Raw genomic sequence first — 16701 nt, forward strand, 5'->3', positions numbered from 1 at the left:
TCCCTTTTTTCTTCATCTCAACTCTGTAAAAGCTCCTCCGATGAAGCCACTATCATCGCCGCCACTGCAACAACCACCAATTCCACTATATCACCACCAAATAGTTTACAAACCATCATCAATCAGTATTGGAAAATCAAACCCACCAAATAATCAAAATCTGAAAATTAAAATCACCGCCAAACAAAAATCTAAAAATTATCCACCCCACCTTCTCCCCTTCCCCTAACCGTGAGCTTCACTGAAACAACAATGGAGGTGTGTGCTTGGCTTGATGGAAACAAAAGAATCACTCCACCATTTTATGCTATTATCATTGCATTTGGTCTATCCCTCTCTTCCCGAAATTATACAAACAATTATGGCTTAATAATCAATTTGAAAACTCTCTTCCACTGCGCGAAACCATCATGGTCGACCTTGGCTGCCATCGCTCGCCATCTCTTCGCCGACGACCACTTTTTAATATTCTTCTGTCTTCCTCTCTCTAATTCCCCTAAAATACAAGTAAAAGCTCATTTATGCCCCGTAACCATTCCATACCACCATTAAAAGAAACAAGCTAAGAGAAGAAAATCACCATCAATGGCCCGGAAAAAAAAAATGAAGAAGATGGGTGAAATAAAAGAATAAAAAAGAAAAGGAAATGAAATTAGGAAAAAGGTAAAATAAAAAGAGAAATAAGTAGAAAAAATCTTTTTAATAGCTGTCAGTTTTTTTTTTCATTTTTTTAGGTCCTCACTCTCCCTAGGAGGGTGATATACACTCTCTACGCTGTGTGGCCGAAAAAGGATGTATTAATTTCAATTCAAAATTGTTTAGGGGGATCATCGGACCCTCGCAAAGTTTAGGTGTCTTATTAAAAAGGAACCTCATGTAAACACCATGGAATAAGGTGAACCCATACTAAACTGTATTAAAATATTTAGGGAAGGAAATGAGGAGTATGAAAACACACATTTCAAGAGCGGCAAAAATTTATTGCACTTGATATCTCTATCAAATCAAGAAATTAGATAACAAAATACTCGGCTTTCGTACGTGTGTCTTTCTATTGGCAGGACAAAATAACAGGAAAAGATCCTGCTCAAGATGAGTAGTATTTGTTTAAGAGAAAATGAGGAGTTCTGTTTCCGTTCTTTGGGACCTTTTGAGCTCCTCTCTATCTTTGTTGTATTTGAAAAGCAGGAAGGAATTTAACTTAAGTGACATCAATGAACTATCATTGATGGACGTGACACTCCATGTTTAATTACATTGTCTTGCATTTATTAGTTTGAAGTAAAATAATGAGTGCGGTTTTACCTTCCAACTACATCGACCGTTCATTAATATATAAAAATATTTTTTGGTCATTCTCAATAAGCCATCAGTTGACATTCCCAAGATCTCTCAGTATCGTTTCCGTACTTGATATCTTGTAAACCTAATAACTTTTTTATTCTTTAAATGCACCCAGATAAGAAGTGAAAATATATACAATGTTGATAAAGAAAGAAATCTCACCAAAACAAGAGAACAGTGTTGAGATTACCTATCTAAATTCTCTTGTCCTTACTTTTCTTCTTTAGAAAAAATAAAAATAAAAATTGGAAGGACCAATTTAGGTTACATACTGAATTATTACTCTTAAATTTAGGAAACTAATCATAAATAAATTTGAAATACATTCTTTTAGAAGCCCCGGATGGATATGATTATGGTATTTCCATGATTGATGATCAGAAAAAGTGGAGCTCAACTCACAAAAACATGTATATACTCAATAATTAAAGTCCATTCATTTCTATGTTAAGAAAAAAATAAATAAATAATAAATAAAATAAAAAATTAAAGTCCATATGTTGCTAACTTAATGGAGAGAATAATGGGTTTTATTAAGTTATTTAAATAGAATAATCTTGACGTGCATTAATTTGCATTTCTTCTATTTTTTCGGAAATACGCCTTCCCCTCATGTACCAGTACATTTCAAATACGTATTGTGAATTTATGTTTTTTTTTTTTTTTTTTTTTTTTTTTTTTTTAAAACCTTTCTTTTATAGGCTATTTCAAATTGTTGAGGTAACAAAGCTAGATGATAACATAATAGAAGGAAGCAACACTAAGGAAGAAGAGAATAATCGTTCAAAAAAATGGACGTTGGATGTAACTCAACCTCAGAAACTATCTCATGAGGTGAGAACTGTTCCAGATCAAATAAAGAACTCAATTGCCCATAGCACAAACGATATCAAGGATTCAACCTTTATATTTATCATGCATTTTATTATTTTTGGCTTGTAATATATGTAAAGAAAGGATTTTGGGCCTAACTCAACCCCAAAAGCTAGCTCATGAGGAGAGGATTACCCAAATTCATATAAAGAAACCACTTATCTCATTAACCACCAATGAAGTACTTTTTTCATTCTTCAACACCTCACCTCACCTCACGCCCAGGGCTGGACATCTGGTGCGTGGGGAATTTAATTTGGGAGCCCAACATCGAGTGAGATGGGTCCTGCTCTGATACTACGTAAAGAATGGATCTTGGGCCTAACTCAACCCCAAAAGCTAGCTCTTGATGGGAGAATTACTCAAGTCCATATAAGGGGACCACCCATCTTATTAACCACCAATGTGATACTTTTTTCATTTTTCAACAATATACATGTATAATAAGTAAAAAAATTAGCAGGAGGTATCATTGAATCCCCTAATTGCTTCAATGTGGCTCTGACGCTGCCCGCATACCTAGGACTATCAATTGGAGCGTGAAGAACATAATATGCGGTGCCAACATCAGATATATAGAGAAGCATGTAACACCTCGTACCTTTAAACTAGGTTACGTTCAAGATTTGAGACTTAGAAGACCAAATAAGAAGTGTGGGAAATAAATCCGTCTCAGTTCAACAAAGTTCCATTTATACAACCAGTTTATGCGGACCGTATATTATTATACGGCCCATATATCTACGGACCGTACTTTCAGTTTGTGGAACTCATTTGGGAAATTCCAGTTTCTGGAATTTTAATCATTATCAAATACGGCCAATTTATACGGACTGTATAACTTTATACAGACCGTATAAGTTAATCGTATAATTTTCCGACTCAGTTAAGTATAAATACATCATGTTCAGTTCTTTTTCCACTTTTCACATTCTCCAAGCCCTAGAACGAAGGTTTTCTTCTTCCAACAATCCAAAACACCAAGGTAAGCCTATTCCAATCATTCCAAGTCAATTCTAACATATATTCATGTAATCTAATAAGGAAATCATCGTTCCTAACCTATGGTTTTCATTTAAAGGATTCAAAACTAAGGCTTTAGGGATACTTCTTCAAGTTCAGATTATTGATACAAGTTTTGGAGCATTACTAGCTATGTAGGGCTTCTATCCACGTGTGGGAACATCTTTGTTCTTCCCTACGCCACGTTTCTCCATGATTATACAAGAGTTTATCAAAACCAGGGTTTAGACATGTTCATGATAGCCCTAAGTCTATATACTATGTTTCTATACGTAGTTCGTTATTGTGTTATTGATATTCCATTTTGGTTATTGAGAATCTGTTTGTAATCCATGCAAAAAGCCATCCCTTGCATTCCATGAGTTCTTACATTCAAGTTATGAAATATTATGTTATTTTCATGGAAATCTTACATGTCCCTACGTTTTCATGCAAGGTATATTATGTGATTATATTCATGTTATATGATACTTACAATCCATGTTTACAAGTCATGTTTATGAAAAACCATGGGCTCAGATGACATCTATATTCATGTTCATGTTTTGGGAGTTGCACAGATTTTCGAAAGGCTCAGATAGCCTGAAACTGCGTTTTCCATTGTAGGATAAGGATCACTCTGTCCAGTTAGGACGATTCTTTTATGTTTCCCTCATTGAGGGATTTGGATCCATTCATGTCATGTTCATGTCTTGTACCCCGACAAGGTACAAGATGGCTTAGCTGATCGCGCAGAGATCAGACGCTACGTGTTAACGTGGTAGTTACATGTCGGTTATACTAATGCACTCCCACAAATATTTTTACTCATGTTATATATACGTATATATGTATTTATGTCCATGTCAGATACTCATGCTCATGACTAGGTTTTTGTTTCAGTTTCAGCTTTTATTATTGTTATTTCATGTGCCATGCTTATTTCATTTAGTTGCTTTACATGCTAGTACATTCAATGTGCTGACGTCCCCTTTTCTATTGCCCAGGGGCCTGCATTTCACGATGCAGGTACGGATTTACAGGACGACACATCTGCTCATAGGACTCTACATGTATCAATTTGTTGGTGAGCCCCATGCATCTCCTTCGGGGTTTAGTCATTTATCTATTTCCTATTAGTTATGCATTAAAGGTAAGCTGGGGGGCTTGTCCCAGTAGTTATGTTTAGCAAACTTATGTTCATGTTAGAGGTTTCATAGACTAGTCAGTCAGTTATGTCAGATACTCAGAGTCGTGTAGCCATCTTTGGCTCAATTTATGATATTTGCATTCATGTTTTAAACAAGTATTTTCTTCAATATCATGACTTTTCATGTTTTATTAAGGCTCATCATGTTTCACGTTATATTCCGCTCATGTTATGCCCCATGGTGATTCAGCAAGCCATGTGGTTCGCTCGGTCACATGCAAAGAAGGCATCAAGTGTCGTGTTACGTCCAGGCCATAGTTCGGGGGTGACAAAGCATGGTTTGATTTAGACCCAATTTTCATTTTTTTAAAATGGTATCAGAGTTAGATTCATCTTAAGTCTTGATTTATTTGATGGCAGGCATCATATTATTGTTCATGAGTCAGTTGACAGAACTGGCAGGTGGTGTGTTGGATTCCTATAACAACGGTGAAATGTTGAACTTCTCTTTATATAATCATGGACAATATTCACCTAATAAATTAGCTTCTGATATTAATGAGTTAGGCTTAACCTTAGTTTATGTACCATAACTAAGGAAAATTATTAGTAACTTTTCCAACACCCCCCTCCCCCAGCCAAAAAAAAACAAGACAGCATAATATGGTCAGAATATTTTTTTCTACAAACTCAAACTCTAGGTACAAAATGATATCATAGACTCATAGGCATTAACTTTAACTGAGATAGAACATTTTCTTATTTGAGTGTATAACTTAATGATAGTAGTGTTATTATGTTATGCTGGAAAATACGGTATTCTAAAAGGTTACGTGCCCTTCATAAGCCAATATTATTCGAATTATTTGAAAGGCTAAATAATTCATATGAAAGAATAGGTCGTAAAGTAAAATGCCAGGACTAGTTTGAAATGAACTCGATATTAACTCTGTATATAATATACATGATGAGATGAAAACATTACGTCTGATCATCATCAAATTAAGGTTGTATAGGGTGGTAAGTATAAAGTACTTATTTATTTTTAATCAAATGGTTTGATTTCGAGCCTTGAAAAGAAGTCGCATTCGGTAAGTTGTAATACTTAATCCCAAAATAAAACTAATTTCTGGTGGAAATCAAGATTAATCAGGCCCAAAATAAATTTCGGACACCAAATGAAACAAATAAATTATGTCTGCACCTAGTAATATGAACCCTGGATCTCCTCGTCCAGAAATAATTATAAGTTACTATTTGTTATCAGTAAGGATTGTGATGGAGTAGTAAGTACTCCTTCATTGATCTCGAATCTATCCATGTCGTATCAAAGTGACTCAAAATTACACTTTTGGACTAACGCATTTTCTTTTAACAAGTAACATTTTTTATCCCAAATGATTTGCCACCGATTTTAAGTAAATAAAGTGGACCAGATTTATTCTTGCACTACTCTGTACATCTGATTAAAAAATAGTACAGCAATTATTTCTGTACGTAATTTTTGCAAGTTCTATCATATATGAGATAAAGAAATTCCTTTCTTTATGGACCACAAGACCAGATAAACCAATTTTAAATGTTATTAAGGGACCCTTCTCGCTTTTTTTTTTTTTTTTTTGACCAGTAATTGTTTTGCTGAGGCCTATAGATCTCTCTCTATATATATAAGACAATAAGACAAGCTAGGTAAGCAAAATAAAAGAGAGACATGCAAACGTACTACCATTCTATTTGTTGATCACCAAAGTTAGTAGTGGCCTGGAGTGGTGAGTACTCTGTCAATTTTAGAGCACTCGGGTTTGAGCCATGACATAAACCATTTTTGTATCGTGCAAAAGTGGGATGTCTTGAAACGAATTGAATTAGTCGAGCCTGTGTTTTAGCGGAGCTACAATATTAAGTACAAATTGGACGAACCAGATAGCTTTTTCTTATATCCTCTATTTATATTAGAAAACCCATTATATATGTACAAATATTTAATTGCGAACGCAGTAACTAAACGAGCAATGAATCGGTTACAAATTTAGATCCTATAAAGTAATTGAAAGGCAATCAGTTGGATTAATAATTCATAATGTGATAATTAAACTTCTGTGTTTTCATTTTTATGAAAATGCACAAGCCACTGCAATAGCTAAAAAGAATTAAATTCTCAATGTTGACACGGTGTTTTGAATTTTAATTAAAGGAGGTAATCGTGCAATAATTTTAAATAATAAAAATAGATTATTACACTGATAAAAAGTAACATTTCTTGTTTTTCATTTGTGAAAAGAAACAATTATTAGTGTAGCATCCTTTAAATTTGTATTTTTATGTTTTAAGAACGTTTGATGCTTTGATCCCTCCTAATTATCATTGACCTAGGCAAGATATATAGTGCTTGATAATTTTGAGTAACTACTTCAAAAATATTTATCTTTTCAAATTAAATTTTAAATTCTCATTATTGTGTAGGCATATCTTCAAAAAGTTTAATCATAATAAAAAGAAATATATTCTCGCAACAATCACTAACGTAATTCATTAAACGTATTCTTATTCAAGTTAATTTTAGACTTAAGTCAGTGTCAAGACATGTAAATAATTTCGTTCTATTTTAGAATTTGGAATTAAAAATTTGGCATGAAATTTATTTTTCTTCTAATTATATTAACTTTTGTCTACTACAATTATAATAGCATATCAATACATTTTCTTACACGAGTTAAATTTCAGAGCTATATTTGTTAAGCGCAATGACAAAGTCAAACTTGATGTTGGTTATATTGAATTGTTGAAGATTTTCATCTGTAGGTTGTTTTATTTTAAATTGTATTCTCACTTGCTCACCAAAATTTGGTAAAGTCATTAAGCATATTAAAACACTTACCTTTTTAATTTGAAAGTTTTATTATTATTGCAAGTGCAAAAATATATTTTAATCATCAATATGAATTTATTTCGCTACTATAGTTTTCTACATGGTGAAAAGATTTCGCTAGAATCACTTACCATAATTGTGAAGAATTTTATATATAAATAATCATCTTGTTTCATTTCTTAGAAGCAACACATTTCCCTCAAGACTCTCATCAATAAACTTATAATTTTCTTTATCCTTCCTCAAAAAACAAGTTATGGCAGATAAAAAATCGCTAGGACGTCAAAAGATTCCTATGGCCAAAATAGAAAAGGAAGAAGCCCGATACGCAGCATTTTCAAAGCGTCGGAAAGGTCTGTATAAAAAAGCTAGCGAATTGATTGGAGAATATGACGATCTTGATATAGCAATAATAATGTTTTCTCCCACCGGTAAGCCTTACTCTTTTTTTCACCCTACGGTTGATGTTGTTATTGATCGCCTTTTAAATCCAAATACGTTGTCAAGTGAAAGTAATAGCCTTGCTGCTGAAAACTCTCGGAACAAAGCGAAGGAACTGAAAGTTAAACTTGACGAATATGATATTCCAAAAAATGATGAGACTGACAAGATGAGATTGTGGGAATCCATCAAGGAATCTGATGTAGAGGAGGTGACAAAACATGAGATTTGGTTGAACTCCACTGTTGCTGGCTTGAAAGATCGTTTGATGCAGTTGACAAATGGTGCTTCTCCCTCTGCACAATCCCCTTCTGAAGATGCTAATTAAGCATATAGTGATATATACTATATCGAGGCCCCGTATAATGAAAGTTTAAATTCATATATCTTGAATGTTCTTATTTAGTTTTTGTTTTAGTTTAGTGTTTAAATTTGATTTTCTTACTTGAATTCAATAGTGATTTCCATTTATGATAATTTGATATTTGAGTTGTTTGTTAAAATAATTGTGTGCTATATCAAATTTAGTGGTGAGTTTATTGTTTGAACTATATATGTGACTCTCTTATAATCTAACTAACACAGCAAATCTTTACGATAATTTCTAGTTTAGCTAAAGTATTTTGGGAAAAAACTTATATATAGTCTATATAAACTTTAAGGCCAATTAAGTTCAAGGCTTTAAAAGAGCTACGTTATCGGAGGGGAAAAAAGAATTCGATCTTTTTGAAGTTGACATTAAGAATCTAAAATGCACATTGTTAAAGAAGTTAATTTGATGCGATGACCAACGACTTTTCAGATACAACACTAAGTGGAGCTTTCTAATTTTCCTCTCCTACATCATATATGTTTAAACAAATTCAAAGTTAAATCACATTATTTAATAACATTAAAAATAAGGTCAAAAGATAAGAAGTTTTAGAGATATAACCAAGCTTTTCTTTAATTAACCTTCCATGAGCACAAGCATGTAAGGTCATCATCATCAAAGTTGAAAAGTTTGATTTCAAAATGTTAAATTCGATTTCAAAATGTTAAATTCGATTTAGACATGAAAACAGGATATTCCAGAATTTTTCTTCGTTGCACGAGAAGATCAATGAAACTATCGCCTTTTGACAAAAGTTAATTTTTAGCATATCGGTGCGCACTACCATAAAAAAGTCCTATTTTTAAAGCATGATGGCTTTCCAAATATATTTCTTTTTATCTGAAGAATATTGTTGATATTTAAAAAACTTATAGCTGGTCACCTTATTATAAGGTGCGATTTGCCGTTCCATCAATGTTACTTTTTTTCCTGCTTTGATTCCTAACATTTTTAAATATTATGTAATTAGATTACTTCTTAGGGTCTATAAAAGGACTTGATTGAGATCACACTTCTTTTGGTCTCGAAAGGAGTCTGACCTACTTAAAACACTCAAGGAATGCTTAAGAACTGGACAATAAACACAGATATCTGATGCTACAAGAGACAAGATAAACTAGTGTTAGTGAGTGATCTTTTTCGACTTTGCATTTTTTTCGACGTTAGTCGAGCCCCAAAGCAGTTATGAAACGTTGGATGGAAACAAAAATATATAAGGTCTGTTTGGACATGAATAACTTTTATTGTTTTCTGAAATGGTATTTCGGAATCATGTCTGGATATAAAATAGTTATAATTTTCCGGAACTCAAAAACTACATACACCTATTTTCACATTTTCACTCCAAATCACTCACAATAATTCAATATTTTTTCAAGTTGTATTCTTGTCCAAACATAACTCCAATTTTTAAAAATCATTTTTCAACTTTTTTCAAAATACTGCTTTTTTAAAATTTCACATTTTTATGTCCAAATGCCCACTATATCTGCACCGACTATTAATATGAACCCTGGATATCCTCATACGGAAATAGTTATAAGATCCTTGTTTTGAGGCATTCATTGTGATAATTTTCTAAGAAGGAAAAAAATTAAAGACACATGCACTAGTCCAATTAAAATGTAATAGGACTTTGTTCTAATTCAAAAACAGGATGGCCCGTTAATTTGCTTATAAATGGGGTGAGAAGAAACAAGACATAACACAAAAACATTCCTAGTAGAATTTTGTCGCACCAATTAATGAAACCTGTCAAAGGAAATAAGTACAAGGATTCACATGCATCAATTTTGACAAATGTTTGGGGGCCAAAATTAAAAATAAGAAGAAAAAAAAAAGATATTCAGAACTTTTGACCCATTTTAAATATCGTTTTAGTCCTTAAAGATATTCCAAAATAGTTAGTATCATTTTAAAATCAAGACAAAATTAATTGAGTATTGCTTTTTATATTACCCTTGTTATTAAAGAGGTCAAACGTGATTAGTACTCAGGATAATTTTGTTTGACCAAAAGTAGCATTTCATAGTCAAATACAAATAAGAAATACATAAGCATAATTTAATAAGCTATACTTTATATTTAATTTTTTCTTAATGGACGTGATAAAACTTTAAGCAACACTTAAAATAGGAAGCAATGAGTATTCATTTACGAGGAGCTCCAACAAGTAAAAATTGGTTGATGTTCACGCAATAAACTCGCATACTTAACCCTTAACCACATGCATATTATCCATTTCCGAAGTAATTATCGATTTTAATACACTTCTATATAGTGTGAACGTAATCCTTTGCACTAATTAATTACTTTGCATAATTCCATTCTTAAACGAGCTTAATTAATTGTTGTTTTTTTCTTCTTTTTCTTTTGGTGGAGAGATCGTCAAAGTTATAAAGTTGTCGACAAGTTTTGGGATTGATTTGAATCGCTATCATATTATATCTCAATCATCAAGCTAGCGCCAGATAGCATTACTCTTGGAGAGCTAGAGTTCAAATAGTGTTCTAAAAGATTGGAAGGGGTCAGAATTGGCCTTAAATTATGCATACATAATTGGATAACTTTAACCTAGTTAAAAGTTGATCTCGAATCTATTCATGTTTTATTACAGTGGCTCAAAATTACCCTTGGACTAACGAATCTCTTTTTTTAATTAGCATTTATCCTGAATTATCTGTCACCAGTCCTAATTAAATAAAGTGGAACAGACAAAATTTACCCTTATAAAATAAAGTGGAACAGACTAAATTTACCCTTATACTATACAAATGATTTGATTTTACCTCTATATTACGTCTAGACTAGCGAGTGAATATTATTCTATTGGTGTCAACCAGAGTACACTTTGTTTGTGTACGTAATTCTTTGTAAGTTCTATCGGGACTATGGGATAAAGAAATTCTTCCTTTATGGATTACAAAGACAATATCAGATAAACCAGTACACATCTTATGTTTACTACTACGGGACCCTTCTCACTTTTTCAATTTTTAAAATATTTTTATTTTGGAACCACTATTTGTGATGCTGATGCTCATGGAGTCCAAGACAAATAACCGAATAAAAGAGACAAGCAAACGTACTAAAATTACCCACTTGTTAAAACTTAATATTTATTCTTAAAGGTTTTAATTAGAGACATACTTTCCTCGTTGCACTTTTCAGTTTTAACTTTTCAACAAGAGTCTAATATATGAAGTCGTTTTTTTTGATCCCTTTAAAATTAACGTCCCGGCAAGAATGGAATTAGTCGGCAAAGAGGCGGGGGTAGAATATGCCTATAAATTTACCTATAAATGAGGTGAGAAAAAACAAGACACAACACAAAAACATTCCTAGTAGAAGTTTGTTTCACCAATTAATGAAATCTGTATCTTAACTGTAAAAGGAAATAAGTACAAGGATATTCACATGCATCAATTTTGACAAAGGTTTGTGGGCCAAAATTAAAAATAAGTGAAAAAGATATCCAGACCCTTTGACCCATTTTACATGTCGTTTTAGCCCTTAAAGATATTCCAAAATAGTTAGTATCATTTTCAAACCGAAATCTCAGAAGGATCGAGGAGTACTTATCCCTATACCATAATTTTTGGTGGTTATTATTAGTCTATCTTTTACTCTTTCAAAACTACTATTTTGTTTTATAGAAATGTTGAAAGGATGTAGTAGGGGAAAAAGATGTATTTAACATCTGTACTGAAATTTTATCAGAATATTGATGGAAAACCGCTACAAGAAAGCACAAAAATGGTAACAACTTTTTGCCAAGAAAAATTAAATGACATATTATTGTTGATGGACAAAATTTTAATTACAATTTATTAGTTTAATGTAAAATAATGGGTGCGGTTTTACCTTCCAACTATATCTACCGCTCACTAATATATAAAAACATTTTTTGGCAATTATTCTCTATAAGCCATCAATTGACATTCCCAAGATCTCTCAGTATCTTTTCCGTACTTGATATCTTGAAAACCTAATAATTTTTTAATTCTTTAGAAATACTCAGAGAAGTGAAAATATATACAATGTGACTAAGAAATATTTTGAAATCTCACCAAAACAAGAACAGTTTTGAGATTACCCAAGTAAATTCTCATGTCCTTACTTTTCTTCTATTAAAAAAGAATAAATTGAAAGGACCATATTGTTTAAGTTACATACTGAAGTATTACTCTTAAATTTAGAAAGGACCCTCATGCAAACACCATGGAATAAGTTGAACTCTTACTACACTATATTAAAGTACTTAGGGAAGGAAATGAGGAGTATGAAAGCACACATTTCAACAGCGGCAAAAATTTACTGCACTTGATATTTATGTCAAATCAAAGTATTAGGTAACAAAATACTCGTCTTCAGTACGTGTGTCTTTCTAGTGGCTGGACAAAACAACAGGAAAAGATCCCCCTCAAGGCGAGTAGTATTTGTTTAAGAGAAAATGAGGGGTTCTGTTTCCGTTCTTTGAGACCTTTTGAGCCTCTCTCTATTTTTTTTTTTTGTATTAGAGAAGCAGGATGGGATTTAACTTAAGTGACGTCAATGAACTATCATTGATTGACGTTATACTCCATGTTTAATTACACTCGTCTTGCATTCATTAGTTTGATGCAAAATAACGAGTGTGGTTTTACCTTCCAACTACATCGACCGTTCATTAATATATAAAAGTCTTTTTTTTATTATTATTCTCAATAAGCAGATCTCTCAGTATCGTTTCTCTACTTGATATCTTATAAACCTAATAACTTTTTAATTCTTTAGAAGTACTCAGATAAGAAGTGAACATATATACAATGTTGCCAAAGAAAGAAATCTCACCAAAACAAGAGAACAATTTTCAGAGCACCCATCTAAATTCTCTTGTCCTTACTTTTCTTCTTTATAAAAAAAAAAAATTGGAAGGACTAATAGTTTAAGTTACATACTAAATTATTACTCTTAAATTTAGGAAACTAATCATAAATAAATTTGAAATACATTCTTTTAGCAGCCCGGGTGGATATGCATGGTTATGGTATTTCAATGATTGATGATCAGAAAAAGTGGAGCTCAACTCACAAAAACATGTATATACTCAATAATTAAAGTCCATTCACTTCTCTGTTAAGCAAAAAAGAAAAAAAAAATTGAAGTCCATATGCTGCTACTTTGATGGAGAGAATACTGGATTTTATTAAGTTATTTAAATAGATTAATCTTGATGTGCATTGATTTGCATTTTTTTTTCTATTTTTCCAAAATAAGCCTTCCACTCATGTACACCGATACATTTCTAATACGTATTGTGAATTTATGTTTTTTTAAACCTTTTTTCAATGGGCTATTCCAAATTGATGAGGCAACAAAGCTAGATGATAACCTAATAAAATGAAGCAACACTAAGGAAGAAGAGAATAATTGTTCAAAAAAATGGACGTTGGATGTAACTCAACCTCAAAAATGCTACAACGTTAACACTTCATTAAGGTGATTCAACTTTTATAAAAATAGGTTTACATGCAGCTTCTATTTCAAGGGGATTAAACCCTTATATTTATTATGCATTTTGTTATTGTTGGCTTGTAATATACATGTATAATAAGAAAAAAAAATCCTAATTGCTTGAATGTAGCTCTACTATTGCTCACTAGGACTGTCAACTAGAGCGTGAAGAACATAATATGGGGTACCAACATTAGATATATAAAGAAGGGCAAGCTAGTTTTGGGGTTGATTTAAACCCGTTTTTCATTTTTTAACATGGTATCGGAGCTGGACTCATCGTAATTTGGTTTATCTGATGGCAAGCATCATATTATTGTTCACGAATCAGTTGACAAAACCAGCAGGTGGGTGTGTTGGATTCCCATAATGACGGTGAATGTGGAACTTCTCCTTATATATTCTTGGACAATATTCACCTCATAAATTAGCTTTTAAGATTAATGAGTTAGGCTTAACGTTAGTTTATGTACCATAACTAAGGCGAAGACAACATATCTTCTACAAACTCAAAACTCTAGGTACAAGATGATATCATTGACTCATAGGCATTAACTTTAATTAAGACAGAACATTGTCTTCTTTTTTCTCCAGTAGAGATAGAACATTGTCTTACTTGAAAAATGTACTACTGCTATAACTTAACGATTAGTAGTGTTATGTTATGTCATGCTGGCAAATACGATATTCTAAAAGGTTGCGTGCCCCTCATAAGCCTATTATTCGAATTATTTGAAAGGCTAAATAATTTGTAGGAAAGCATAGGACGTAGAGTAAAATGCTAGCACTAATTTGAGATGGACTATATACTAACTCTATACACACATGTTGAGATGAAAACATTACGTTTGATGATCATCAAAGTAAGGTCGTATAGGGTGATAAGTACTTATTATTCTTAATAAGGTCGTATAGGGTGATAAGTACTTATTATTCTTAATCAAATGTCTTGATTTCGAGCCTTGAAAAGAAGTCGCTTTCAGTAAGGAGTACTTAGTCCCAAAATAAGACTAATTTTTGGTGGGACTAGAGATTAATGGGGCCCCAAAATAAATTTTGGACACCAAATGAAACAAATATATTATGTTTGCACCCAGTAATATGAACCCTAGATCTCATCATCCAGAAATAATTATAAGTTCTTTGTTATGAACAAGGATTGTGGCGGAGTGGTAAATGCTCATTCATCCTTAATCACGAGTCTAGGTTTGAGTTCTCATGCATAAAGAGTCGCCTTTGTTAGCTAGAGAGCTCTTTACCCTCCAACTTGACACCTTTCAGCACGAATTTGGGTTTAGTCGCGCGCCAATGCGGGTACCGTACACCTATAATTAGAAAAATAGGTAAACATAATTGAAGAAGAAATGACTTTGGGGCATGGAAGAATCGACTTTCCTTAAAGAGATACTTCCCGTATATATTTTGAGGAAAATACAATCAATTCCCTTCAGGATACAACAAAGATCATATTATACCTGCAGATTTTTCTATTCCACTTCATGAAGGAATGTCTTGTTTATAGAGTTAGAAAAGTGACTATTTTGAATAGTCACCTTGTTTCGTGAACATACATGTTCATTTAATTCAAATTTTAAATAAAATATGAAAATACTAAGACTTTTAATATATAAAGTCTTCAAACTCTTTTGCCTTATCTTGTGGGACAATCCTACTTCAATATGTATGTTACTATCTAACAAATACATTTTCTTATTCGAGTTAAATTTCAGAGCTATATTTGTTAAGAGCAATGAAAAATTTGATGTTGGTTATATTGAATTGTTGAAGATTTTCATCTGTAGGTTGTTTTATTTCAAATTGTATTCTCACTTGCTAACCACAATTTGGTAAAGTCATTAAGCATATTAAAACACTTACCTTTTTAATTTGAAAGTTTTACAGTTATTGCAAGTCCAAACATACTTTAAGTATCCACATGAATTTATTTTGCGACCATAATTTTCTACATGATGAAAAGATTTCGCTAGAATCACTTACCATAATTGTGAAGAATTTTATATATAAATAATCATCTTCTTTCATTTCTTATAAGCAACATATTTCCTTGAGAGTCTCGTCAATAAACTTATAATTTTCTTTATCCTTCCTCAAAAAATAAGTTATGGCAGATAAAAAGTCGGTAGGACGTCAAAAGATCCCTATAGCCAAAATAGAAAAAGAAGATGCCCGATACGCAACATTTTCAAAGCGTCGGAAAGGTTTGTACAAAAAAGCTAGCGAATTGATTGGGCAATATGACGATCTTGATATAGGAATAATAATGTTTTCACCCACCGGTAAGCCTTACTCTTTTGTTCACCCTACGGTTGATGCTGTTACTGATCGCCTTTTATATCCAAATATGTTGTCAAGTGAAAGTAATCGCCTTGCTGCTGAAAACTCTCGCAACAAAGTGAAGGAACTACAAGTTAAACTTGACGACTATGATATCACAGAAAATGATGAGGCTGACGAGATAAATAGGTGGGACTCCATCGAAGAATTTGATGCAGAGGAGATCAAAAAAGATAAGATTTGGTTTAAGTCCATTGATGAGATGTTGAAAAATCGTTTGATACAGTTAGAAAACGGTGCTTCTCCCTCTGCACAAGCCGCTCCAAAAGATGCTAACTAAGCATACACTGATTTCTCATATATTGAAGCCTTGTGTAATGAAATAATTAAGTTTAAATTCATATATCTTGAAGGTTTTTTTTTTTTTAGTTTTAGTTTTAGTCTTTAAATTTGATATTATGTTACTTGAATTCAATAGTGATTTCCATTTATGATATTTGAGTTGTTTGTTAAAATAATTGTGTGCTATATCAAATTTTTTAGTACTGAGTTTATCGTGTTAATTATGTGACTGTCTTATAATCTTACTAACACGGCAAGTCTTTGCTATATTTTCTAGTTTAGCTAAAGTATTTTGGTAAGAAAACTTATATATAGCATTCGAAAATACAAAATTGTTATAAACTTTAAGGCGGTCAATTATTGTTGAGAGGCTTTAAAAGAGCCGTGTTTGTAAAAAACTTATCGGATGGGGAAAAAAGAATTCGGTCTATCCAATTGAAGTTCAAGACCAGTTAAGAATCTAAAATGAACATTGCTAAAGAAGTTAATTTAACACATTGACCAACGAATTTTCTG

At 32.3% G+C, this 16701-nt stretch overlaps 2 protein-coding genes across 2 annotated transcripts; both read left to right on the forward strand.

The window, feature by feature from the left end:
* Positions 1–7474: 7474 nt before the first annotated feature.
* On the forward strand, positions 7475–8194 carry LOC132058543 (agamous-like MADS-box protein AGL61). The gene has a single exon (XM_059451010.1). It carries the CDS (start codon positions 7495–7497, stop codon positions 8005–8007), a length of 513 nt encoding a protein of 170 aa, XP_059306993.1. The 5' UTR covers positions 7475–7494; the 3' UTR covers positions 8008–8194.
* A 7417-nt stretch (positions 8195–15611) lies between these two features.
* Positions 15612–16311, forward strand: LOC132058542 (agamous-like MADS-box protein AGL61). The gene has a single exon (XM_059451009.1). It carries the CDS (start codon positions 15671–15673, stop codon positions 16181–16183), a length of 513 nt encoding a protein of 170 aa, XP_059306992.1. The 5' UTR covers positions 15612–15670; the 3' UTR covers positions 16184–16311.
* The last annotated feature ends 390 nt before the right edge of the window (positions 16312–16701 follow it).

The sequence above is a fragment of the Lycium ferocissimum genome, chromosome 5 (assembly GCF_029784015.1).
Source record: "Lycium ferocissimum isolate CSIRO_LF1 chromosome 5, AGI_CSIRO_Lferr_CH_V1, whole genome shotgun sequence".
Taxonomy (NCBI): domain Eukaryota; kingdom Viridiplantae; phylum Streptophyta; class Magnoliopsida; order Solanales; family Solanaceae; genus Lycium; species Lycium ferocissimum.